Genomic DNA, 27,666 nt, shown 5'->3' on the forward strand with positions numbered 1-27,666 from the left:
CGCTCCTTGATCGCTATCGCGAACTAAACTCCCTGGTCTACTTAACCTTAACAGTCAAGCAATTTTGTGACGAGTATTTCTAATGAGACAAAGATAGCATCTGCCCTATCAGTCAGTTTAAGCCGCTGAAAGAATACGGACTGAACACAACACACACCCCCCTGTGACAGCAATTTTATACTCGAGCACACACAAAGGACTCGTGTGTGCTCGTGTGTTGTCGTGTGCCTGTGTGCTGCTGTGCTGTGTGTGTTGTGCGTTGACATGCACGACCCTGATTACACGCTCCCCCCCCGCTCCCCTTCTCCCCTCCCACCCCCTCTCGCTCCCCCTCCCGCCCCCTCCCCCCGAAGCCTCACGACCTGACACACCCCGCATCCATAACAGCTACCGACCCGCGAATCCTCGCAACCACTCCACCACGCCGGCTACGTCGAAACCCCACAACCGCTACAACAAAAGCCAACAAACCCACGACAACAGGAACCGACAGCCGCACGAAGAAGATCGACAAAAATACACTGTCTCACCAACTTATCAACAGGTAAAGTTAACACATAAAACAGAAGCAACGACAACAAAGACAACAAACACAAACACGGAACAAACGACTACAACAATATCAAGAAACACAACCAACCACCCTCCACACCTAACCACCCAACAAACCACCGCACACCAAACACCATCAAACCACAACCACAAACACAAAAAACCACTAACCAGGCCCGCTTTAAAGGTCACCTATTATGAAAAATCCACTTCTTCATGTCTCTTCTACATCAACACTCTGTGTAAAGAGACTCTGAAAGTTTCAGGAACAAAGATTCTCTCTCTTTTTGTCCTGATCCATTTATATAAAAACCTGTCTGAAAATGAGCTGATCAGATTTTGGCCACTTTATGATGTCATAACGATGTTTTGTCTTGTGTAACCATTAGCCAATCAGCAACCAAGGTAACCCCCCCTTCTTATCACCTGAATCTCCTCCTAGAGCACCATTGTGTTCTTTTTAACCAAATCTCTCTCAGAGGGGCGTGGGGAGGGGCTCCTTATTTTCATCTAAAGTAACAGACGGAGAATCAGCACTTTGGAAACAGGGCTGAAACAGAGGGGATTATGGGTAATGCTGCAAAGATCTGTTTGGTGTTTCAGCCAATCAGAGACAGGTTCTGTATATATCTGAGACCTATACTATATTGATGAAAAACAGTATAATAGGGGACCTTTAAGATATTCAACATTAACAGATAGTGTTGCATTATGGCCACAGGTTCTAGATTTAAAATTCAAATATTCAAAGGCTTACATTACAAGTAATTTGTTAGTTGCTTTTATCCAAGCGACTTACATACATTCAGTACTGTGGACACAAACCACACAGGAGCAATCTGGGGTGAAGTGTCTTGCCCAGGGACACAACAACATGCTGACTGCAGTGGGACTTGAACTTGTTATCCCCTGATTTGAAGTCCAGCACACTACCCACTGAGCCACAGCCTCCCAGCTTAATTGTCATATGCACAGTTACAGTGTTGTTTTGGCAAGAATAATCTAAAGTCCCAGGTTTCACCAACAATGACATCTAAATATATCTAATACTCAATAAAAAGAGTGCAAGAGGAAAGAGAATATTTCTAGTGACCAAATGCACGTAGATGCAGAAATAATGTGATGTAAGATGTTCGCCATGCTGGTTGTGCAATATGTCTTCGTTCTCAGCAGGTGAGCTTATGATAACTGTTACACTAAAGCTACGTGTTGTTGTTGTTGCAGAGTGTTTTTATCTTCTGTGGAACTCTGAGGCGGAGAACAGAACAAATTTCCCTGCAGGGACATAAAAGTAGATCTTATCTTTCTCATCTTATGTAAAAATGGTCTGTGAAAAGCCCTCTATTACAGAACAACATCACAGAGTTGGATCAATCTTTCTCCGACACTGACAAACTAAGCTTCACAAATACAGTGTTTGATATGGGGCTATTGTGTTTTACAGCGCTGTTCTGAATACAAGCCTTTTCAAAAACACAATTCTCGCAAATTAATTGACAAGGCTTTCTTGCTTTAACAACAGACTACAGGTGTTATAAGGAAAACTGAAATGAAAGGAGGAGATGGAGGAAAATACAATTTTTTTATGTGCAGATGATATTTGTTGGTGTTAAGAAACCATGTTAACCCAGTTCCTCCTATCATGGAAACAGATTCTCTAAGATTTCAGAATACATGGTCACTGGCAGAAATCAAAGGAGTTGCCTATATCTGCACTCTTTACATCAGATATGGTTACTTTCAACTTCAAATGTGTCCGCACTTGTATGAAATACTTTGGTATATCACTACGTGCCAGACCAGACCTGAAAACAATTAAAGCCAGTTTTACAGAGGATAAAGCAACACCTAGAAAACCTAGGAAATTATTAGAACAAAGCTTATTGGGGAAAATCAATTTCCACATGACCATTAGTCTTACATGTAATCATAGATGCTGCAGATAAAGTTGCCGAGCAATACTTTTAAACAATTTAAATCACTTAATGAAGCTTTTCCGTGGGAAGGAAAAGAGCCTCAAGAGCCTGGTTTTAAACAGATTCAGACCTCCAAAGTATTGAGCTATTTAAAATGGCATATTGAAATACAGAAATGTAAAAAGCATTGTAGCCGGAAGGGGAAAAGGAAACATTAGTGCAAATAGAAATAAATACAACATATACCTATTTAATGAGGAGTTATGCTCATTTTCAGCTTCATATTTGTATTTGGTGCCTCTATTGTGACTGTATGTTCAACCAGAGCCCAGTCTGCTCTGATTGGTTAGCTGGCCGGCTCTGTTGTGATTGGTCAACCGCTTAGAGATGTCCCGACCCTTAGCCTATCACGTACAATGTGTTGGAGCGCTAGCCAATAGAAGCGTGAGTGTCACATATTGATGTCACTATGTTCCTGAAGTAAACAAAGGAATCCAATGGAGCGTTACAAGCAGGTAGGGAGTGTGTTGGAGAGAAACTCTGAAGGGAACACAGGGATTTCAGCCTATTCAGACCATTTACATGCACAAAAAGCTATAGAAGCTTCCCCAAATGTCTTTCTTTTTGGTGTCTATATACGCCGGGATCCGGAGTCATGGATGATCCTGCGGTCCTGTGTCATGGATCGCGAGTCCTGGATCTTGAGTCGTGGCTGTGGTCCTGGATCATAAGTCCTGGATGGATATCCTCGTGGATTCATCTTCTTATTATACACACATGCATTTCCAAACATTTGGACTACCTATGTTGCAAATGTATTATCTTTTCAATTTACACACGGCATCTATTGCACGTCTGTCCGTCCTGGGAGAGGGATCCCTCCTCTGTTGCTCTCCCTGAGGTTTCTCCCATGTTCCCCTTTAAACTGTGGGGTTTTCTCCGGAAGTTTTTCCTTGTACGATGTGAGGGTCTAAGGACAGAGGGTGTCGTATTGTCATACTGATATTCCGTACAAACTGTGAAGTCCACTGAGACAAATGTAACATTTGTGATATTGGGCTGCATAAATAAACATTGATTGATTGATTGATAGAACACACTAGAGGAAAGTGAGAAGACCCTAAAGCACAATAGGGCCTTTTTAAATGCGAATAAATAACGTATTTTCCTGTGGCGTCACCCTCAGGCCAAGCTTTACTGTCCCCCCACAGGTAAAGAAGTCAAATCCAACAATTTCATTGACAGTCTCGTGGTATTCTACCATGGCTGTAGATTTAACCTCACTAATCTATAAGTCACTCCCCTTCTCTCTCTTGTGTAGATTCAGCTCATGGTTAAACAATAGAGGACTGTTCTTTTAACATGCAGTATAAACTCACTATACTATCTCTGTTGTGCAGCACATGACCGTGCATGTGTTTACACGCCATCTGCATGTCGGCATGTGTCCGCACGAATACCGCAGCCTAAATGTGGGAATATCTTCAACATGTTGTGCGCTCTGTGAGCATCCGTCGCATCTGGAGGTCCTCGGGGAGGAGCAGATCTGTTAAATGCGCCGCAGCTACTGGAATCCCACTCATCTGCTCTGGAGTGAGCAGGCATAAACAGGAACCCCTGGGAGCCGATAATATGTTAAACGATCTGACTCCAGTCCTGCTCAACCATATCCAGCCCAGGCAGTATGCAGAGATATGAGGGTGTGATGTGTGTGTGTGTGTGTGTGTGTGTGTGTGTGTGTGTGTGTTTTATTGCATGTTCATTCCCAGAGTAAGAGCCAAGGCAATCAAACCAAAAGGTTTAGTTGACGCTCTGTACGCAAATATCCTCAGCAAGTTATTGATTGAACTAAACCTTTGAAATGGGGGTTTGTCAGTAGTGGAAAGCATGATACATATATATTCATTAAAAAGAGATATGCTAGTTTTAAAAATAATTTCAATTAACATTTTCTTGACACCAGTGGATGTATCTATATTATTCCAAATGGAGGTACTCCATCATAATATATCATATATAGTTTGTGGAACAGATACCCGTGACCTAAGAGTTAAATAAGAGTAATAAAGTTAGGATTACTGATACATTTGATCAGTTGCTGTAGTGACGTAACTCCACACAATGACGTCAGTAAAAACGGAACAAATGGAGGTAACTGTAATGTCTGTGTCATTTCATTTGGCCTTGTTTCTTATTTGAGTATATCTGCGCCAAATCTGATAATTTACTGAACCCACCGCAACACAAGAAACCTGCACAGCTGGTGGATCATTATAAGCACATTGAGGAGATGAAGTAGATATATATTTAGTCATAATCTCACAACCTATTTCTCATCATGACACTTGGAACACAATGTTCAATTTTTATATTAACACTTAGTCATAATGGTGTTCCTATTAGTAAAAGCAAAGCCAATAAAACCAACAAAAGCACAGCTCTATTTGAGATAACCCTAATACATCTTTTCAAATACGATGCATTGGCTTTTCACAGGAGATATGAAATCAAATTAGCACTTATTTCTGTTTAAATTATAGCTTTTGCCTTCATGGGGTTGATTTATATCTTAATGATATTAATAAATAAGTGATTCAATTTGGTGAAATTCTGATGCAATACAAAGCGTATGAAAAAGGACAGAGCAATGAGTTTGTTTTTCTCTGGAGAAGCTGACGCCTGCCACAGTCTGAAATCATGCTCTGTAACTAGATGAGTCACTTGGCAGCAGTTATCCTCTATCATTTCTAAACAGCCATTTCATATTAATCTGATACTAAATAAAGTTGCGCATAAAGAAACCTAAACCACAACTTAGTTAATTAAGTTTGAAAACATCCATCCAAAAGTCTTTTGGTCCCCGCTTCAGGCTTAAAGACGTATTTGTCTTTAGAAAAAAAAAATCTCCGATGCAATAATTTCACTTGTGCTGTTTTAGACACTTTGATCAATATCACAACACTGGATTAGGCACACTGCTTGGACTTGCAGGTCTCTGGCTGACTCAATACAATACAATAATAATAAACTCTTAGGCCCAAACTCCTGTATCAAAACATGCTGATGTGTTTAACTTTTTTAATGCAAATCTTTTCATTTCTCCTTGAAACTGCAGAGCACCACGTGAGATAATCCGTCTTGTTTCACTAGACACTTACTTATATAAAATGTATTGGGATGTGAGAAACTGCCCTGGGAACAAAATGAATTATCTCACTACGGTCGGCTGAATTCTTTCTTTTCTTTTAAAAAAAAAAAAAAAAAAAAGAAATATAGATTTTCAAAGGAGGCTGATTAAAACTATGAGCTACTTGTTATTTTGCAGTGTAACCCTACTATAAGGTCACAAAGTGGCGTATATAGCAATGTTTTAGTAAACTTAAGATATCTGGCATGCTCACTAACTCTTTTAGACTTGCACAGTTTTACACTTGATTGAATTTTCTGGGTGCTCACTCACTGTGACTGTGTGGGAGCTGCAGCCTCCCTGCACCCAGGGGGGGGGGACTCTGATTCTGCTCACTGTACTGCGTCCACACAGGCACTCAGAAAAAAACTAATTTTAAGGATGGAAGTAGGCTTTCTTTTTCTAGCTTAGCCAGAAGTAAAGAAGCAGTTCGTACTGTAACTACTAACATATTGTTGCTAGATTTAAGTATTGTTTAGTTTAGTTTAGCACAAAGGGTGGGAGCAGGGTTAGCCTAGTTAGCTTTTTTAATCCAGCCACCAGAGGTAATCTCCTTATTGTGAAAGGTTTACACATTTTCTTGGCTCACTAAAACACGGGTGACTCATGTATTTGGTGCTGACTGGATGCTAATAACACACACCATGTAAATACGACAGTTTTGGAGTTGCTAAATGTATTTGTTTTGCTGTTAGTGGAGGCTAACCAATTGTATTACCTGTTTAAGGCAGGACATAAAGAACAACCTGTATGAAACACTCATCAGACATTTTCAAATAGTTTGTTATCTTGCTCAGATGAAAAAGATATCAGGTAGACAAAAATGGACGTTGTGTTTTTTAGCCCAGCTTAGCACAAAGAGTCGTATAGCAGGGGGAACTGTTCAACTAAATTTTAGCCCTGCATCAAATACCTTGTGTATATTTAGCAAGTTTTAAAAAATATGTTTACCTAATGAATCCCCTCTCCTTCTCTTCTGCTGTATTATTTCCTCCTTCAGCTGCATGCACCAGCAGTCAAGAATGGACCATGAGCCAAACTATACAAGAGCTTCATCTGGTAAGCATCAGAAATAGTGCACCTTTCTTTACAAGCTGATGGATGGGATTCATCACTAAACTCATATGTTCTCTCCCCCATCTGTATGTGTTTGTGCTCTAAAGGGTGTTTTGGGAGGTCTGTGCAGTGGGAAGTCCGCTCTTGTCCACAGACATATGACTGGCAGTTACCTTCAGATGGAGAACACTGAGGGTTGGTTTCACATGTCCTCATCTACAACCATGATGTGTGTTCTCTATGACAATGGAGCTTATACCGGCAGCTACATGTCATTTAGATGATCCATTAATGTTATTAGTTTGACATGTTAGTATACAAAGTCAAACTTTATTCACACTTTGTATTTTCAGGGCGCCAGTGCATTAAGGACGTCCTGGTTGATGGACAGAGCCACTTGATGATTATCAGAGAAGAGACAGAACTCCCAGATGCTCAGGTGGGTTTGACCTTGGACAACTCATTTTGAACTTGATGTAATTTGTCTCTTGTGTACTTTAACGCTCTTGGCTTAATGCTCTTGTTCTTCTCCTCTCTTCTCTCCAGTTTGCATGTTGGGTGGATGCAGTAATCTTGGTCTTCAGTTTGGAAAATGAGGCCAGCTTCCAGGAAGTTTACAGAATCTACCACCAGCTCGCTATGCACCGGCCCGTCTCTGAGATAGCTTTCATCGTAGTCGGTACTCAGGGTAAGACACTCGCCTTTTAATTCAATTTGGGGTGGTATTGGCGATACCTGTGATATCCAAATTACAAAATATTGATTGTTATTCATACAAATAAGATAATATCATCTTAACAGTCCAGCGCCTCTTTATTAATGTCAGTTTCTTCTTGTTCTTGGTTTGTCTCCTTTATGCAAAGCATCCCACACAAACACATGTAATTAATTAAATGTACAAGATGACTGATAGCATTTTTTCTTTTATTATTTGCTATAGATATCGCACTAATACCTTTATCTTGAATTGTTGTGGCCACGATAAGTGACGTAAAAATCAGATAATATATTTATTATTTGTGCTTTTTCTAGATAAAATCAGCAGCACCAACCCCAGAGTCATCGATGATGCCAGGGCCAGACAGCTCTGCTCTGATGTGCGGCGCTGCACGTACTATGAAACCTGTGCGACGTACGGCCTCAATGTCAACAGAGTCTTCACCGATGGTATGTGAGCAAACCTGAGCTTTGAGGATTCTGCCATAGAAGATGCAGATATATAAAGTTTGTGTGTCTTTTTTGGTGGGATTAATGTTCAATTGTATTTGTTCCACAGCTGCTCAGAAGATCATGGCAGCCAAGAAGCAAGCTGCCCTTCTGGCTTCCTGTAAATCTCTCCCTAACTCTCCCAGTCACTCCGGAGGCTCCACCCCAGTGTCGGGGGTCTTCCCAGGACAGGTTAGACCACCATCTGTTCACTGATCATTAACATATATCTTTTTTTATTGGTTGAATTGCATATTTGAGTCTTGCTGTCTGGCCCTTTTTAAAGGCAGTCAGCATACTGTTGTATCAAACTCAATTATCGTTCTTTTATTATTCCATCATCCCCACCCCCTCCTCCTTTCCTCTCTCCTCTCTTTAGGCCAGTAATGGTGGTCAGAGCAGTGACTACTCCTCATCACTTCCCTCCACTCCTGTGATCAGTCATAAAGAGATTGGAAAAACTTTAAGAGATGAAAAGCAGGACAGTGCCACGCCTGGATCCGTCCGCAGTGCCACTCGGAGACGCACCCCCAGATTTGCGGTACATCAAGGGAATGTTTTTTGAGGGGCCCACCTTCTACTTCATTTCTCTCTTTATTGATTTTCCTTTAATTTCTCGAAACAACTACACATTGTTTGCCATTTAGCCATGTTTGAAACTAAACGTGTTTGAAACACATTGAAAAATATCAAATTATATATTGATAAAGTTATTCAGAATTATGAAATGTACCTTTTATTAAGAAGAATTACACAAACCTGGATCAATGTGGTGCTGAATGATGATTCAATATTAATGTTAAGTCTGTGGCCACTATTAGTTTTGGGGTTTTTTGTAGTCTCTTGCTTTAAAACTACTGTAGGGTGTATTACCTGAAATTTATAAGCTCATTCGCACTAGTGATTGGTGAATGGCTCTAATATTTAATCAGTTTCTTTAATTATCACATTTGGAAGAAAGGCTACGCAGTCAGCAGAAAATCCAAATACTTCTTATGGCTTTTTAACAAAATGCAGAGCAATTCATAACAAAAACGTCCATAATTCATGAGCCCTTTATTGTATTCTTTAACAAAGTGCCCCATTCACGCCTCAGTTATTGCTCCTCTTGTACTTTGTCTAGGGTCGGAGAGGCAGTGACTCAAACCGAAGGAGTGCAGAGTGTAAGGGAGATCTGGGCAGTGGACGCTTCATTCCCATCAAACAGGTAGGACACAGATTTGCATTTGATGAAAAAACAAATATGATGTATCTAATGACCCTCGGCAGCTGACATCGCACCAGCAGTCATTTCAAATCAAATGTTTGAAAGCAGTTTTATCTTGTGGAGCGGTGAGGTGTTGTGATCTCCCATATTGGCCTGATGAATAGCAAAGTTGGTGTTTTTGGCAGGCAGCAGTCGACACGCTGCCGAAATGTGAGAGATGAACACACAAGACGTTTGCAATAAATTCTCACTCTTCCATTTTTTTCACCTCCATCAGGGCATCTTGCTGAAGCGCAGCGGGAACTCGCTCAACAAAGAGTGGAAGAAGAAGTATGTCACGCTGTCCAACGACGGCATACTGTCCTATCACTCCAGTGTCAATGTGAGTCAGAGGGTTGACGGAGCTCAAAAGGATTGCTTCATGCTGAAAGCACCACTGACAGCTAGTGGTTGATGTGTAATGGCTGGTGTTTGCTTGGCAGGACTACATGCTGAACGCCCCCGGGAAGGAGATGGACCTGCTGCGCGTCACAGTGAAGGTGCCAGGGAAACGGCCGCCTCGTGCTGTACCTGCCGGGGGGCTTCCAGTTGGGCTCAATGGACGCGTCAAAGATGTGCCAGGTCCCGAGGGTCTCAGCCCAGGTAAACTAATATACCTACATATATACATCATATATTCTTTAGATGCCTTTTAAAGTATACACTCAACTGATTCCTTTACCCAAATCAATATACATGCATGAATCGATATGAAAAGATGCAGTGTTGTTTACTATGAGAGGAATAATAGAACTATACTTTGCTTGATTAGCAGTGGCTCTACACACTGGCCCTTTGCTCTGTGAAGCTGGGCTCTATAGACATGTTTTCGATGTTCTAGTCACAAATCAAAACTCACCTCTTCAGAACTACTTCTAAAGGGGCCTTGTTATGCTCAATTTTAGGGTCATATTTGTATTTAGTGTTATTACAGTGACCTGTTTACATGCTTTTATGTTCAAAAAGGGTCTTTATTATTCTCATACTGCCTGTGCTGCAGCACCTCTTATCACCCTCTGTCTGAAACCGGAGCCCAGTCTGCACTGATTGGTTAGCTGGCCGGCTCTGTTGTGATTTGTCAACCGCTTAGAGATGTCCCGCCCCTTAGCCTATCACATACAATGTGTTGGAGCACTAGCCAATAGAAGCGCAAGCTACATACTGATGTCATTATGTCACTGAAGTAAACAAAGGAGTCAAATCAAGGCTTTTCAGGCAGGGGGGAGTGTGTAGGAGAGAAACCCTTTTGGCATGTGCATGCACACAAACCCTTATACCATGCTACAGGAAAGGGAAAACCCCAAAAAGCATAATAGGGCCTCTTTAATGTTTAATTCATGTATTGTTTTGTTGTTTTAATGATGTTTTATGAATTTGACCCAGTAAAGTGTCTTTGAGAACCTGAAAAAGCGCTCTATAAATAACATTCATTGTTATTATTATAACGTTGTAGGAGAAATGTGGAACCTCCTGACCCTGGATAGTAATGAGCAGGAGTTTGGGGAAAAGCAGCCAACACAAATACATAAATCCCCTGATCAGAGGATTGTTAACACGTTGTTTGTGAAGAGGGGTAAAGCTTCTCTGGAGAGGAAAAATGTTGCAAGGGAATGCTAAACCTTTTATCTCAGTTCATACAGAATCAGTGATGGTGTTTTATTTTTATTCTAGCAGCTCTGTTTTACATTTGATGTTCGTGTAAGTTTGTGTTTACTTTATTAAGTGCATGCTTGCTTTCATCCTTGCAGTCCCTGTGAGTGCCAGCAGCCTCCTGCAAGTGGAGGAGATGGAAGGACTCGGTGGTGCACTGTTCCTGAGGAGCAACAGAGGCGTGCAGCGGTGTCCCTCCACACTGTCTAACAACGCTCAAAGTGTTGGTGAGTAAGGAACCTTTCTGTGCATATATTTAGTGTAACCAACATGCATTGATACATTTGTTTTTTTGTGTGTTTAATGGGGTTGGCAGACTCTGCAGTAGAGGGTGTGTCCAGCTCCTCCTCCACCAAAGACATAGGCTCCTCCTCCCCGCTGACGGACAGGAAGAAGCATCGCAGGAAGAAGAGCATTAACCAGAAAGGAGATGCAACCATTGGCCCAGCAGATGGTAAACCCTTTTTTTCAGCATTTAGCAAAACAAAAAGCATGCTGTGATCATTTCAGTATGACTTTAGTTATCTGAATAGTAATAGCAGTTATCGATTACATAAAATGGGATACTTTCAACAACTAACTTTTAATATTTCCTGTTTTCTATCCTCTCATACAGCCAAGCGCAAAATGTGGAAACTGAAAAGCTTTGGTAGCTTAAGAAACGTAAGCAAGACAGGTAATGTCGATCTGTCACGTTGCATCTTTTGCACTCAGTCAGACCCTCTGAACATTGTCAGCTTGTCAAGCTTTTGTCAACATAAAAACTATTTTAACTACATGTATTTCAATTTGAGAATGTGGTTATAATTGTACACTTCACTAACGCTTATGCCTAATATTGACCGGACAATATATCTACTTCAGAATGACATTTCAAAAACAGAATACCTGCTGAAAAATGTCTTGCTTCTATGTTTGTGTTTCTCTGTGTCAGATGAGGATAACTTTGACTTCCTCATCGTGTCGAGCACCGGCCAGACGTGGCACTTTGAAGCTCAGAGTGTGGAGGAGAGGGACTCCTGGGTCGCAGCCATCGAGAGTCAGATCCTGGCAAGCCTGCAGCTGTGTGAGAGCAGCAAAAACAAGGCAAGAATTAAAGAAAAAGGCAGCATTAGTTTAATGGACGAATAAGGTCAGTATAAGGAATAGTTTCACATTTGATGCAGTCACAAAGCTGGTAGAAGCCCTAAAGCAGTTACAATGTCATTTTGGTACAGCATAATGTTCACCTTTATTAGTATTATGTGGCCTCAAATGCTCCTGCTTGAACCAACGCGGGCAGAGCAATACACCCGGGGTTATAGTTATGCAGATTAGCTGCCGGAGCCCAATACTGGTACACATTATGTCATGAAATAGTGTCTGCATTTTCATCTGCTCAGACCACCTCTTAAAGCAAACTATTATTTAGCAGAGACACACACAAATTATATTAGTTTAGTTTATGAGTTTATTCCACACAATTATTATAAGACATAACATGTACACTTTATACAAAACATATCAATATGTAATATATATTACATTGTACATATATCCTGTAAGTTCTCATCTTTTCACTCCATGAAATGTAAATTCATATTTAAAAGCGACATTATCTGCCCTTGGAAGAACAAGAGGGTTGTATAATCCTTTCTGTGTACTTGCACCCTGGGACTCCTGGATAAGAACAGTTTTCTCACAGGAGAAGCTGGCCCTGGAAACTCTTACTGCTTCTACTTTTAAAAAGGGATGAGGGCAGCTAATTTGATTGTCCATTACCAAAACCCACATCATTTCCTTGAGTGTTTGTAGCAAACTAACAGTCCTGCCTGCTAATGGACTGTGCTGTTTTCTGTTCCTGTGTGGGGAGTAAGTCCTTGTTTGGAATTAGATCATCTCTAAATATGATAATTGCCACTAAGATAATTGTTCTGCTAATTATTACGTAAACCAAATGTTGCATTACTTTATTCATGTTATAGGGATTGTATGTCCTAGGAGGCCAAAACCACTCATTGTAATGCTTTAAATGGTCATGATAATGATGATAGCCATCTACCGCCACTTTCTCTGGAGATTTGGAAATTATAATCATTGTTAATAATTAGAGCAGTTATCAGAGCTTGTATAACAGCAGGTTAGTTTGCTGACGTTTCTCTCATTTAAAACACTGTTTGGTTTCCCCAGGCCCGCAGGAACAGCCTGAGCGAAGCAGTGGTTCTGCAGGCGATCCGCAACGCAAAGGGGAACAACTTCTGTGTGGACTGTGATGCTCCAAGTTGGTACCACACATCAACAGCTTTTCTCCGCTTTGTATGCATTTGTGTCTCTCTGCTTTTGGTCTTTCCACCGGCTGACATTTACTGTATTTTAAAATACAGTATGTGAGGAAAATGAATTACTATTGTAGAGTAGTTAACATGCAATTAACACTTAAGGTGAGAGAATCCCAAATGATCCGAGTGCTCGCTTGTGTACCATCACTCTTAGGCACAATCTCAGTCTGAGTCGTGTGTGTGTGTGTGTGTGTGTGTGTGTGTGTGTGTGTGTGTGTGTGTGTGTGTGTGTGTGTGTGTGTGTGTGTGTGTGTGTGTGTGTGTGTGTGTATTTGCCTCTGGAGGGAAACATATTATATTGAGAACTGTACATAATAATGATAAATTAAACTATTAGGAAGCGACATACACACATTTTCAAGAATATTTTTGAAAATGAATAGGATGAATGTTTATGCAAAGAGTCATTAATATACCCTGTATTTAGAATCTGGATCTCAATATGAATAAAGCAAAACAAAAATAGATCAAATACTGAATATTCCTCCCATGTTTGAAGTGCCAATGTTTCTGGGGAATATTATGTTTGGCACATTGGCCTCAGATTAAACAGCCCTGCTTTAAAACCTGTCCAAATAGGATTTCACACAACTTCTGTCATTTTCATGGCAAGACTTGGCAAAACTGGCTTACTTAAATGTCACACAGCAAATTGAATGGTAGAAATCTGTCAACAAAATCAACATAGTTCAGTTTCAAATAAACTAGCGACTTAATTTGTTGTTTGCACCCTTTTTTCTCTAAGATCCAACCTGGGCCAGTCTGAATCTGGGCGCTCTCATATGCATCGAGTGTTCAGGGATCCACAGAAACTTGGGAACCCACCTGTCGCGTGTTCGCTCGTTGGATCTCGATGATCTTCCACGAGAGCTCACGCTGGTTCTCAGTGCCATCGGTAACCACATGGTTAACAGTGTATGGGAGGGGCGCACGCTAGGCCGTAAACCAGCACCTGATGCTTCACGGTAAACACCATCATGTCATGAAACTAAACACTGCTCTAGCTAAATGTTGTGTTTTGGTATGAGCTGCTATCTTAGAAATAGTGTGTCATGTAAGTTGTATGTTAAGTTTCACTAGAGCGATATTTTGTTGTCATTCTTGTATTGAAGAAGACAAGAAATGTATTTCACTGAATATTCATTATTTCTCTTTGCTTTCTTTGCGTGTTTAGTGAGGAACGGGAGTCGTGGATCAGGGCCAAATATGAGCAGAAACTGTTTGTGGCGCCGTTGCCCCCTCCCACTCCTGGCGAGGGCCCAGACATCACACTATCTGGCCGTCTCCTGCTGGCAGTGATGGAGCACAATCTCCCCAAGCTGCTGCTCCTGTTGGCCCACTGCTGTAAGGAGGACATTAACGCTCCTCTCAGCCTGGCGCTCTCCTGCAGGTCGCTGCTAGCGCTGCGGCTGCCCGCCTCTGCCCTGCACGCTGCCTGTCAGCAGGCTGATGTGGTAATGACGCAGCTTCTTCTTTGGGTACGTTTTCCTCCTTCTCTTGTTAAAAAAACCTTAGTGGGTGGTCTAATACATACTACTGAAGAAATAGGAACTTAAAGTGTAGTATTGACAAGGTGTGAAATGGTTTTACATTCCTTCTATATGTGAAATATCATGTAGAGTTATGCAAAACTGGCAAGATAATAAATGTTACCCTTCAAGAACCTCTAAGTAAATCCCTCAGCAAAAAAACAAAGCTTAATAACCGATGACTCAGCAGACCGCTCAAGGTGATCTACACGTAGGAGGAAAGGAATTAAAGCTCATTGAGTCACACCATGTTGAGATTATTTAAGACAGACCTGTCTGGTTGAAGTTGGAATTTATTCAACAGATAAAACTTCCTTAAAGGTATAATATATTTATTTTATTGGTTGATGCATAAAAACACTCACATTTAAGTTAACCACAGAGAGAGAACGAGCATCGTTGGCTGAGCTAACTGTGTGAATGAAGAGATGGAGAGACGTCAACAAGAACACAGCAGCAAATAAGAAAAAATAAAAGCCAAATTCTGATTGTTGCATGGCATATTGTTAAACACAAACAAACACACCCACACCCATTGGGTACCGGATTTTGAATGAAAGCAGTGGAAGCACACCCAGGGGATGGGGGAAGGAGGGGTCATAAAACACACAGCGTAATACCAGCCCGTTCTCAATCCAGGTCATCAAACTATTTCTATTTTATTTGTATTTACTTGCACATCTCAAAACATTCTCTTGCACTATTTTATCTGTTTATTTGTTCTATGTCCTATATATACTCATGTTGCACTGTTGGAGGAGCCTGTGACCTAAGTTTATCATTGCCATATCTACACTGTAGCTAATGTGCACATGACAATAAAGCCTTGAATCTTGAAGATCTTGAATCAAATACCACTGCTTCGTAACATATGGACAGAAAAGGGTGCAGGTATCAAAGAGGAATTTTGCTACCTTAAAATGGAATGAGTTGTGTCATTTGCCAGGGGTTGCACACCCATGTGGGGCCCAAAATTAATTTGCTGACACCCCTAAAGGAGAAGGTCCAGGCAGAGGGTCTGTCCATAAATTATGATTGAGAGGGATTACTTTTCAATGAGTTCATTCATTATATATTTTAGGAAAAATGCCGCATATTAAACCTTTAACATTTATAACATAACATAATCCATTGATTTATCTTCTTTATTTGATTGACTGCAGTACGGCTTTGATGTCCGGTACCGGGATGCTCAGGGCCACACCGCTCTGGTTCTGGCTCGCAGTGCTGGCAGCCAGGAGTGTGTCGACATTTTACTGCAGCACGGATGCCCAAATGAACCGGCCTCCTCCTTCACTGTCGCGACGACAGTTGGTTTTACAGCAGCTGCCACACCCAGCTTCCCTGTTGCCATGACGCCGAGCCTGACGGTTGCTACGACACTCAAGATCTCGCACAAGAGCAGCGGCGCCAGCTTGAGTTACAGTACCTCTAGAAGAGCAGTGTCGTAAACTGTGTGGTGTGGTCAATGTGTGTGTGTGTGTGTGTGTGTGTGTGTGTGTGTGTGTGTGTGTGTGTGTGTGTGTGTGTGTGTGTGTGTGTGTGTGTGTGTGTGTGTGTGTGTGTGTGTGTGTGTGTGTGTGTAGTTTGCCCTCATACGGTCCTGTACTGTACCTTCACACAGGCCTACAGGACTGATGAACATGTTGCCAGATGTTGCACTTCCTGATGTTTTAAAGGCTGTGTGTGTTTATGTCAGGGATGAAAACACACACTGGTAATAAAACAGTCACATGAGGCTACTAGAATGATTTAACCAAAACAAAAAGATACATTTTCCTTACTACACTTTCTACGTAAGATAAAAGGACATGACGTTACATTCAGATGCCTCATTAGGAATGTATTGCACTGTGTACCAGCCGGTATGATTCATATTTCATCATGCAGTCGATATTCAACCTTATTCTCCGCTCAGTTAAGAATGGGAATTTGCCTTTGGCTCAAACAGCTTATCTGAGCATCTCGGGCCCAGAAGTAAAGAACTGCAATAAGTTTACGATTTCATTGACAGAAGTTAACGCTAAACACATGAACACTTCTTAACTTTATTAACAAAGAATGTCACTTTTAAATTCAGAGTGCATATACTGTGTTATGCTAAATACAGGCAGTCGTTAAATAAAAAATTAAAATGTTGTCAGAGTAAAAAAAATATAAACTTGACTGTGGCTGAGAGGTCACTTTATAGATAATTAAAATATCTGTATAGAAATGCATTGATAAAAATAGAATTCTAAAAATGTAAAAGTGCTTCATTTTCAAGATTGTTATTGTATGATTTGTACAGTTGGTTATGTGTCAAATGTAAAAAACTCAAAGGAATTACTTATAGCTGTTCAGAAAAATCCTGTACAGCGTCTTGGTTTGGTTTTTCTTTAACAACCACCTGATTAACTCTTCGACATCCAAGACTGAGATGTCTATGTTATGTTTGTATCACTGTGTGTGACATGAGCACTGTACATGATGTGTGAATTATGAATCCAGCAGCAGGTCATCATCAAGGCCAGTGTAATACTAGATGTGTAAATGCCTTGATTTTGATTGAATGTATACAAAACAGATGGTATGAGTTCATTATCTCAAACAGTGATGATGCAGTATTGGTGGACTGTTGGGGTGTTTCATTTTTTTTATTAACTAATATTATTCCAGCTGTGACTAATAGAAAGTATGTTTTAATAGATTCAAGCTCTGCAAAGGTTCTGATCTATAAAACTGGGACTTTGGATGTCTATGAATATATTTGTAAGTGGATGAAAATCCACATGAAATAGAGGAATGTTGCCCAGTTTAAAAAAAAAATGTTTAAAAAACAACCCTCCTGCAGTACTGTATGTAATTTTGTGTTGATCTAAAGACTCAGCTGAGTGTACATGTCCGTGATGTAAGCATCTCTCCATTTGTATTTTTTTACTCATGCAATTATTCATAGAGCATTCATTATCAATACACTAAGGCTTCTGCCCAAGCTGTGGTGTTAGGTACAGAGTTGTGTGTTTTCTCTGTGTCTGGGCTTCAAAAGGCTAGCTGAATTTATTTTTTTAGGATTTTCTCAGTTTCTAGCTGTGTCCAAATGAACAACAGCCGTTTACAGGGGTGAGAGAGACTTTAGCAAGCAGGAACATCATGCAGTATAGTTGCATCACATATGCTGCTGCGCAGAGGGTTTGTGTTTCAAACAGCTCCTGTTGAGAGCTGATTTCTTGACAGGTGCAGCAAGCAGCGAGCGGCCAACACTTAAAAGTCGACAAGCATTTGATGGTGAGATATTCTGGGTCAAACCAGTTCACGATAAAGGCCTCTGCAGGCTTTGACCTACTTCTTTCTAGGTCGTTGCGATGAACTCATTTTAGACCATGATGGATAGTTTCAGTTTTGTGGATTCACAGGTAAAAACACATAAAAAAACTAAGGTGACACAACATGGGAATGCTTACACTGTAGAATGATGAAATACATAATAGTATATGTTGATTGTCAGGAACTATATTAAAATATCCCAAAAGTATTTGGTTGGGATACATCATGAAGAATCCCAAAAATACAATGTCAGTTGCTTATGGTTTATTGAACTGAAAGTACCAAACGGAAAGAAAGGAAACGCACAAATCTGAGAACTTAACCGCCTTTTACTGACACACACAGCAACATGTGATTCGATGACTGTATTATTGTGCCAATGAGGCAGATTATAACGAGAGAAAGGCAAAGGGGCCAAGAACAGAGCCCTGAGGTCCTCTAGAATTCACATATTAAAAATATGAATGCAGTGTTAAAGAATTCAGATAGGAAGGATTTTCACCATGTGAGAGGACCGATATGATAAATGTGTTATTGAATTGGTCAAGAAGTATGATCAATGAATGAATAGTGTGGACAACTGCAGTGAAAATACAGCAATAACAGCAACCGTGTGAAATATGAATCCATACTAAGCAGTTTCGGAGGAGGGACTGGATCTAAAAGCACTGAAAATATAAATGTATTACACAATGTGGGCTGTAAATTGCTGAGACAATGTTCTTTCGAGTAGAAGCTGACTTCAGCTTAGACAATAATTCAAAGTGTCAAATGTGTTCGGACAGAAAGTTACTTGGACTTAACGTGTGAATATTGTACTGCAGATATTACAGACATAGTTGGAGACAAGGTTTCTGTAAAATAAAACTAAGATGTCATGAGCCATAAAGTGCAAAACTGCTGACTGTTTGCTGGTTTGGGGTGAGTTTGACTACTGTCAAAAATGTATCTAGAACTTAGTTTGTTATCACTGCTTGAGCCTTTTGGTGCCATGTTTGTCCACTCACTTATTAAAAGCGAAAACCTTCAGATAATCTCAGGAGACTGTTTGAGAGAATGTGTGCCAGGAGGACTGGGACAGGGCAGAGGGACTAAATAAGGACAAAAATGAATGCTTTGCCTCCGAGAATACATTTCAGAGGAATACATGTACTGCCATGATTCACAATGAGCTTTAACTTGCCTTCTCTTTTACAAATACGAAGTTTGTGATTCCTTTTATCCTTTACTCATCTGGGTACATTTTCTTGTTTAATTGTTCATTGCGTTCAAAGGCGAAATGAGAAATACAACGTAAGGCTGGATCTAAGCAACACGATTTGGCAAAAGCCCTTTGATCAATTTACAGCTTAATAATTTGTGTGCTACGGTGCCTTTCAGATGATGCAAGGCTGTGTGTGTCTTCCACTGAAGCATTGCACTGCTATGTCACACAATAAATACTTAACACATAGAGGAGAGGAGCGTTGCCCTCAGCATTACTGGAGCTGTGCAAGTAACTATTTTCAGTTTCAGGCTTTCAAAACATAGGCATTCAACCTCTTATTTAAATGTTCAGCAGATTATTTTAACCAATTCATTCTCCAAAAATGGCAGTGGTGCAATTTTTTGTTTGTTTACTTTTTGTGATCATAGCACATATTCATCAAATCATAATTTAGAATACATCAATGATAAACAACATTTCCAATGGATTGGCTTTGCGAGACTGCTAAATATCATACAATGGTAATTCTTTAAAGGTCCCATGTCATGGCCATTTCTACTGATCATATTTCCATTGTTGAGGTCTAATAGAATAGACTACAGGACTGTCTCAGAAAATTAGAATATTGTGATAAAGTTCTTTATTTTCTGTAATGCAATTAAAAAAATAGTTTTTTTTAATTGCATTACAGAAAATAAAGAACTTTATCACAATATTCTAATTTTCTGAGACAGTCCTGTAGTCTATTCTATTAGACCTCAACAATGGAAANCATCATCATGGAGTTTAAACAAGGTTGTAGATTTTAGGTAGTAGCTGATGTTTTACTTCTCACACAATTTGAGTCTTACAGTTATAGACCAAGGTGTGTTTGCGGGATTTTGTTGGTCGGTCCTATGTTTACTGAGACCGAAGAAGAAAAAAGCTTTTAGTCAGGGCAATACTGTTTTTTCAAGTTTTACCTATCTTTAGTGCTGACATCACTGAGTTTATGTAACGGTTTCTGTACCGGGGTCAGTCACACCATCTCTTTTTTCGGCCCCAAAGTTTTGAGCACTTCTGTGAACTGGGTTTCATATTGAACGGACCAGACTTTTATAAAACGCCTCTTTCGAGACGGTCGGAACATGCAACTTCACTCTCTTTTCCACTGTTGGTCGAACTTTTACACTGGGTGAAGAGATGTTGATGTCTAAACACCAGGTCATCTTGGACACACTCGGTATAGAGTCGAACTGGCAAGTAATGCAGCTGTTGACCCTCAACTTCTCACGTACGGAGGTTTGCAGGAAAAAAAGGCCCTCCTAGTGTGTGCCGCTCTAATTATCGCCGTTCCAAATGTTCTCCGAGAGATAGTACCTTACAATCGGTCTCCGAGCAGTCCACACATAGTGGTGTCTATTGTCCTCATTGTAGCAAGTTTCGACACTCGGAGTTATTCACCTTTCTGACGTTACAAAACCGGTTGGCCGACGTGGAGCGTTAACCCACTCATCCCGATAGACAGACGGAGAAAATAAAAAATATTATAGTCGCTACAATGTTGTCGGACGATCATTTGTGATTCTTATGAAGTATTGCAAAACACGTTAGTTATATGTACTACCGTTGGTGTGGTGAATAAAGCCGGATTCAACTAAATTTTAGCCTGGACTCTAAATCCTGACTAATCATTTTTTGTAATGAGACGTTTCCAAAAAAGAAAGACATAATCACAAGTCATCTATTTGGATGAGTCAGTTCCATTAGTATAACACTATAAAACATTCGGAAATAAATATATTAAACCCGGATACTGAAACGTGACACCGACCATAAATATTTTTATAAACGGTTTTTTATTAACTACTCCACGGGTTGAGGTGCTGACTAACTGACTTAACCAACGGATTTGCTGCATATTTTACAGATTACCGTTGTTTGAGAAACGTCATCCTTATGGTAACCAAACCACCGCCAAATTACGGACCCAGTGCTGTTCTTTTTTTGAACAAGTTCGTCAGCCTCGGCACCTCTATCTTCCATAGTCGTTCCGTTTTTAAATTAACATGTTGTGCTAAGGTTTAAACCATTTAAACTAGCTAACCTTCGCTCTCCTCAAAACAAATGCCTCTCACTGCGTGTGTGTGCAAGTTGGGCGGGGCCTGCGTGTGTGTGTGTGCCTGCGTGTGTGACTGTGTCTATGAGGGAGAAAGGAAAGCTCACTTTCGCCGCGGCGGGAAACTGATTTGACAACGTAATACTCGATGTTCACGATGCGGTCATTTACGAAATCGCATGTAGTGCAATCCACGATGTATTGTGTAAACTCGATATATCGCCCAGCCCTAGTTCCTACACGGACCTGGTTTAGCGTAACACCGGAGATATAGGTTGCCAAGCTAGAGCTAGCAACGCACTCTAACTTGACTCTCCTCACTGAGTACATGTCTGATACTACTATTGCTTGATGGAAAATAAAGAGTGGAAATCCCTTCTAAATACTCCGCCTCCGACTCCTTCTTACCGGCACTACACTATCCGTATTCTTCCTCTCTGCTTTTCTTGGTGATTTTTTTGTTTCTTTTGCATGACTTGCACCTGTGTACAATGTAATTATCTGAAACCATTGGCAGGACTTTGCATTGCACAATATAAACAAAACAGTGGCACTGTCAAGTTTCCTGGGCTTCCAAACATTTCTTTATTGTCTTTTTTATTTACTTATCGCACTGTGTTGATGCATCCTTGATTTCCCCAAGATTCATTGTCTTTTCACTGCTGTTCCCTTGTAGCATATCGTCACGTGCCACGGCAGTACGCTGCTCCCTCAGTTCCTGGCCATGTACAGAATCACCGTGGAGAGCGAGGACACCTACCTGCTAGTAATGAGGAACATGTTCAGCCACAGACTGCACGTACACAGGAAGTACGACCTCAAGGTAAATCCTGGCTTAAACTGATGAGGATTCAGAAACTACTATCAGTATGGACTTTCTTTTGACACTGGCATTGTGGGCTGTTGAAGCATCTGTAGTCATTTTCAACTCAGCTCATTTTGCCACCTGACTGCTGAATGTTATGTAAAACACTGACTGACAATGGTCCTGTGATTGATTGAACAGAATTACAGTTTAAGAAGTTATGTGTGAATACTGTATAGTGTCTGTTGTATTTTGGCTCAATAGTTCACTTTTAGTGAATATGGGCGTCTTTTCTTTCCTCAGGGGTCTCAGGTGTCTCGTGAAGCAAGTTTTAAAGAGAAGGTGAGATCGAGAAAAGGTCGAATGATAAGCTCTAGTAAACTCCACATTCTTATAACCAGTATAGAAACCCCCAAGCTATGTATCATAGCTTAGGCTCAGAGAAAAAGTGCTGCAGGGATGATGTATTTTTGTAGGTCAACACAGAGGTCAGCATAGCACTGGTTGCCTAAACGGAAAGCCAGGTTTGTTTCGATTATTTCAAAATAACACTCTCCGGCAAACACAAGTATATGTGTATATGATAATGACAAAAAAAATATCAGCAAGATAATCTTCACAAATGAACACCACTTCATTTTCAAAGCATAATACCAAACTTATGTGTGTAACCAAACCCTCTACAATTGACAATGTAACATGACGTGGAAGATGCTTACTTAATTACAGTTTTTAAAACACTTTCCTGAAGCACTTTATCTGAAATCCTTATTTTACTGGCAGCATGGTGAGGGCTAAGGATGTATTTGCCCTCACCATAGGCTACTGATATTTCACCCACATGATATTTCCCCCACAATGGATTTGAACTTGCAGAAACTTCAGTCAGATAAAGGATCAATGAGTCAGGCCGTAAATAAATTGTTAACTAAACAACCACATTCTCTCGACCCCGGGGAAGGAGAAGGAGTAGAGGGTTAACAAGTGGCTGCTCTTTCGGTCGTTCTGTTAACAAGGGAGGGTTGGCATCCCACTCATTGCCTAATGCCTACAACGATGTTTATTATTGGCAGTCTGCTGAAGGAATGCAGTCAGGTTTGATTTAAATCATTAGCATGAGTGTTGTCTTGTTTAAAAACTGTCTGTTGATATCAATGCCACAGAGAGAAAAGGTAATATATGACTCACATCAACCTGTTCTCTTTAATATAATTGAACACAAACTAATGAAAACAACTAAAAAGATTTTCTGGTCTTACATTCTTTAAAAAAAGAGTACTTCATTGATTTAATACTGCACTCACATAAAAAAAAAGGCTGAATCCTCAATTTCCCATAAAGTAGCTCCCTTCAGATATTGTCAACTCAACCGTTTTTTCAGGCTCGTTGGTATTTCTCCTGAAGATTAACCAGACGTTCATGTTAAATTGCGCAGTGCCCCTTTAGCAGTCCCCCAAACCAGCAGAGTGAAATGTTAGGAGCCTGGGAGGTGAAATAATTATAGTGAGGTCTTAGAGAACTGTAATTAAATTGATAAAAGGTCAATTAAATCTATAACTCTTTGTTGCATGCTAAACGATAACAACGTAATGAGATGAATTGGCTGCAGCTGAGCCACGGGCCTATTTGCAGGTGTGGGCGTATGTTAATTTCCCCCCAGTTTGAAATGCTGTATATCTAACAACAACAAACCAGAGGAATACTGTATGAAATGTGCGACTGAGGGCAGAGTATGAAATCACATTCCCAATATTTTATATAATTGTTATTGTTTTTGACACATATGAGTTTAATATTAAATGTTCAGATATATTTGCACAGAAATCCACTTAGCAAATAGACTTTAAATAACATAAGAACCCCTCTGTTTGGCTTGACCTCAATAACTAGACTACAAAATAGCTTTGTCAATGGATGGAGTCTAAATAACTGCAGGAAACCTTTGATCTTTCCAACTGTGTTCATTAAAACAAAATGTGGGGTATGATTATTTGACATTTATGTTGTTGGAAATTGCCTGAGAAAACTGCTAAAGGATATTGTGATCTATACGCTAAAATGTACATTTAATGTTTGATGACCATAGCTCTTTATTTCCAGATGAAGGAGCTTCCCACTTATAAAGATGTAGACTTCAGGAATAAGATGCAAAAAGTGTATGTGAGCGCCGAGGAGAGGGAAAAGATCATGGACAAACTGAACAGAGATATCGAGGTAAGAAAACTGTTGGAGAAGCGACCATTGTTTTCTCATACGTAACTTGTTCACATGTATGTCCTCTCACTGCAGTTTCTGGTGCGTATGAAGATCATGGACTACAGCCTGCTGCTGGGCATCCATGATGTTGAGCGGGCCGAGAGGGACGAGGGGGACGAGGAGGACACGGAGTCGTCCTATGAAGAGGAAGAGGTGGAGGAAAACGGCCTGGCTCACGCTCCGTGCTCCACCTCACCTGAGGGTATCGGGGGCTACACGAACTCCTTCAAACCGATGGGCCCTGGCGAGTTCGACCCTTACGTGGACGTGTACGCTATTCAGAGTGCTGTGGGTGAGTCGGGACAACTGAGATATCTCTGCTGAGTTTAAGTAGGTCACAGGAGCTCTGTGCTGTTATTAGAGAAGTCTCAAATCTGGTATTTATGGTAATTGTTATATTTAAAAAAGGAAAACATATATTTTGTTTGTAATACTTATGACAATATCATAAATATTAAGTCATGTAAATAATGAAGTAAATAAATGCTTGTGCCTTAAAGGTGGGGTAGGTAAGTTTGAGAAACCGGCTCGAGATACACTTTTTGTTATATTCCATGGAATGCTCTTAACATCCCGATAGCAATGAATATCTTAAGTGCTTTGACAAAAAATCCATAAAAAATGTAATCTGTGGAAGCCGTGGTGCTGCAAAAAGCACGACCAATCATTTTAGCCGGCTCGGCTAAAATAACTGGATGGCCTACCTGCCTGTCAGCCTTCCATCTGTGCACACACTTATCTCGTGCCCTCATGGCTCATTGGTCATGTGCGCGTTCGTGTGTGTTGGAGGAGGGGCTCTGTATGGAAGTGGCAGATTTTCTCCGGTCGTGTATTTTCAAATTCTAGCGCACTCGAGCTGGTTTCTCAAACTTACATACCCCACCTTTAAATAGTTACAAACTCTCTTTGCACCTCAATCGTATAAATTACTTGTTTTATTGTTGTTTTTTTCTAAAGATATTGCAATTATTTATAAGATATGATAAGATAAAATAGACCTTCATTCATCCCCGTAGGGAAAAAACGTTTGCATAGCAGCAACAGAATAAGAGTTCACATAAGGATTATAAGAATAAAGTAAAAAGGAAAGTAACCGTATGAATAAAAAAACTAAACAATAATAACATAAGGTAGCTGAATTTACATAAAGACAGTAGTGCCTAGATGTTGATGTTAAAGCTTTGATTGTGGAGCCTGATTGTCATCAAAATCTAGTGAAAGTCTGATATTGTGTCACCCCTCGTTGTAATACACTTGAACCTCATTTAATGCTGGGATGCAGTAGATGAGGGCATGTGTGCATATAACTGGCTGAAGGCTGTGAATCCCTCCCATGTAGATGCACCGCAGAGGGAGGTGTATTTCATGGGCCTGATTGACATGCTGACACAGTACGACACCAAGAAGAAGGCTGCTCACGCTGCCAAGGCTGTCAAACACGGGGTGAGAGGTTTAAACGGATTGGTTGGCATATTCTGTCTTTACATGTCTATCCTGTGAAGTGTTAAGGTTTGCTTTCATGTTTATTCAGTTTTCTTTAATAGACTGTGTCTGTGTGTATTTTTATTTATGCAGGCAGGAGCAGAAATCTCCACAGTTCATCCAGAGCAGTACGCTAAACGTTTCCGGGAGTTTATCACTAAGATCTTTGCTTAGTTCAATGATTCAGTAGACTCCCGTCCTCATGTTATACAACAGGAGTCTCATTACGCAATACTTATGCAATCTAGAACCAAATGAAGACACACTGAACTTGTATTGTTAATTTTTAAATTATCTACATATCTTTTACCCTTAATAATACTATGAACTGAAGGACTGTGCATTCATTTTGAATGAAGATCAGGCTTTGCATTCAGGAGTAAATGTCTTCTTGGCATCTGGTCTTTTTTAATGGGTTTTCTTTTGTTTTCATTTTTTGGCAATACTCCAGCCCCCATCACAGAAGAAAAGCTGAAATGATGATAAAACATATTAACACAATAATTGTGGCAATTCTCTTTTGCTGCTGCAAGTATGTAAATTTTGTTCTTGATTATTAATTTATGTCTGCCTATTTTTTCTACTAGTGACAACACATTGCAACACAAGAATAATTTGGGCAAATATACACAGTCTGAATTGGGAACAATGCATTATTCATCTCATTGTCAGCCCCAATGTGTGATTGAAGCTTGTAATAAACAATGTTATCTTACTAAAATGTTGCCATATGCAAAAATGTAAATGAATAGCACTAAAACAATGATTTAAAGAACTGCCAGCTGTTGAACATTGCCTAATACTGACAGCTTTTTAAAGGGCCCATGTCATGCTTTTCCGGTTATTACCCGTCCCCTTGTGTGTTATGTAGCTTTTTATGCATGTAAACGGTCTGCAGAGTCAAAACCCCTCAAAGTACACCCTGTAGCGAGTAAAACTCTAATACACCTCCCCAAAACGCCTCGTTGGAGATTTCTCATTTTCCATTACTTTCTTCCTGGTTTCTGTGACGTGTGAACACCCAAATCAACAACAAATGACCGTATTGGCCCAAATGGACCAATCCGCGGAGCACCTCACACACCAGGATCCCTTGGCTAACTAACAGGGAGTCCCCTTTGACTTGCATAGAGTAATAGACGAGTTGGCTCTCCGCAGACCCATTCTCACAGCGTTCTAAACCTTTTTCTTACTCAATATCAAGCGACACTTATTGTTTTTACTTCAGCTGTGAGTGTTTGTGTGTGCTCAGGATGAGTTTCGCTTGTTCTCGCTGTATCGCCGACCCGGAAACCTGTCCGCTCCTCGCAGCAACGAGCCTCGCCGCAACGTCCCGACCAATCAGAGCACACTGAGCTCACAGGGAGGGGGGGGGGGGGGACGCACCTGTTTATGTTTTACCGTAAGTGTTTGCGACTCCAGCACTCTCTCTGAGTGTTTAAGGCAAAACAAAGAAGAAAATTTATTAATACCATAAGTAGTCTAGAAAAAATGAACAACTTGTTATAACGCACGATAAAGTGTCTAGGCAAAATGCTAACCACAATGTAAAGGAAAAAGCACTCGAAAACGTTTAGAAAAATATTACGTAGAACACCTTGCCTCAAAGTAGTAAACAGCGAGACTTCTTGTCCAACACTTTAAAGGACGCTCCTTTTAGTTCGTGCAGACGAGTTCTACAGGTACCAGTACCCGGGAAAGATGACTACGTATGCATAGGTACGCAACTCACGATATCCTTTATTAAGTGTAACAAGTTTACAAAAGGTTTGAGTGGTACCGAAAGAGTTTGTCGGTAGCAGACATAGTCGTACAACACATAAGAGTGAGAGACAGAGCATGTGCGAACAAC

The 27,666-nt window shown here is 40.5% G+C and overlaps 3 protein-coding genes across 3 annotated transcripts in view; 2 read left to right on the plus strand and 1 right to left on the minus strand.

Annotated features, from left to right (window-relative positions):
* Window positions 1-17,484, plus strand: part of LOC104956003 (arf-GAP with GTPase, ANK repeat and PH domain-containing protein 1) — a 22,512-nt gene extending 5,028 nt beyond the window's left edge. The window contains exons 3-20 of the mRNA XM_010783464.1: window positions 6,656-6,714; window positions 6,819-6,906; window positions 7,065-7,150; window positions 7,258-7,399; window positions 7,744-7,878; window positions 7,988-8,109; window positions 8,297-8,458; window positions 9,041-9,124; window positions 9,402-9,506; window positions 9,607-9,766; window positions 10,912-11,040; window positions 11,130-11,267; window positions 11,430-11,489; window positions 11,748-11,899; window positions 12,983-13,073; window positions 13,877-14,096; window positions 14,306-14,609; window positions 15,824-17,484. Coding sequence (XP_010781766.1) covers window positions 6,656-6,714; window positions 6,819-6,906; window positions 7,065-7,150; window positions 7,258-7,399; window positions 7,744-7,878; window positions 7,988-8,109; window positions 8,297-8,458; window positions 9,041-9,124; window positions 9,402-9,506; window positions 9,607-9,766; window positions 10,912-11,040; window positions 11,130-11,267; window positions 11,430-11,489; window positions 11,748-11,899; window positions 12,983-13,073; window positions 13,877-14,096; window positions 14,306-14,609; window positions 15,824-16,111 — 2,525 coding nt within the window. The 3' untranslated portion in view covers window positions 16,112-17,484. The remainder of the gene's footprint in view (window positions 1-6,655; window positions 6,715-6,818; window positions 6,907-7,064; window positions 7,151-7,257; window positions 7,400-7,743; window positions 7,879-7,987; window positions 8,110-8,296; window positions 8,459-9,040; window positions 9,125-9,401; window positions 9,507-9,606; window positions 9,767-10,911; window positions 11,041-11,129; window positions 11,268-11,429; window positions 11,490-11,747; window positions 11,900-12,982; window positions 13,074-13,876; window positions 14,097-14,305; window positions 14,610-15,823) is intronic.
* A 2,871-nt stretch (window positions 17,485-20,355) lies between these two features.
* Window positions 20,356-26,641, plus strand: LOC104956830 (phosphatidylinositol 5-phosphate 4-kinase type-2 gamma-like). Its single transcript, XM_010784418.1, has 7 exons — window positions 20,356-20,454; window positions 21,948-22,094; window positions 22,380-22,418; window positions 24,177-24,290; window positions 24,366-24,624; window positions 25,672-25,775; window positions 25,908-26,641. The coding sequence occupies exons 1-7, from the start codon at window positions 20,356-20,358 to the stop codon at window positions 25,986-25,988; spliced, it is 843 nt and encodes a 280-aa protein (XP_010782720.1). The 3' UTR covers window positions 25,989-26,641.
* A 570-nt stretch (window positions 26,642-27,211) lies between these two features.
* Window positions 27,212-27,666, minus strand: part of LOC104956919 (phosphatidylinositol 5-phosphate 4-kinase type-2 gamma-like) — a 3,430-nt gene continuing 2,975 nt past the window's right edge. The window contains exon 5 of the mRNA XM_010784535.1: window positions 27,212-27,244. Coding sequence (XP_010782837.1) covers window positions 27,212-27,244 — 33 coding nt within the window. The remainder of the gene's footprint in view (window positions 27,245-27,666) is intronic.

This window comes from Notothenia coriiceps, unplaced genomic scaffold (assembly GCF_000735185.1).
Source record: "Notothenia coriiceps isolate Sejong01 unplaced genomic scaffold, NC01 NC01_scaffold00000282, whole genome shotgun sequence".
Classification (NCBI taxonomy): Eukaryota; Metazoa; Chordata; class Actinopteri; order Perciformes; family Nototheniidae; genus Notothenia; species Notothenia coriiceps.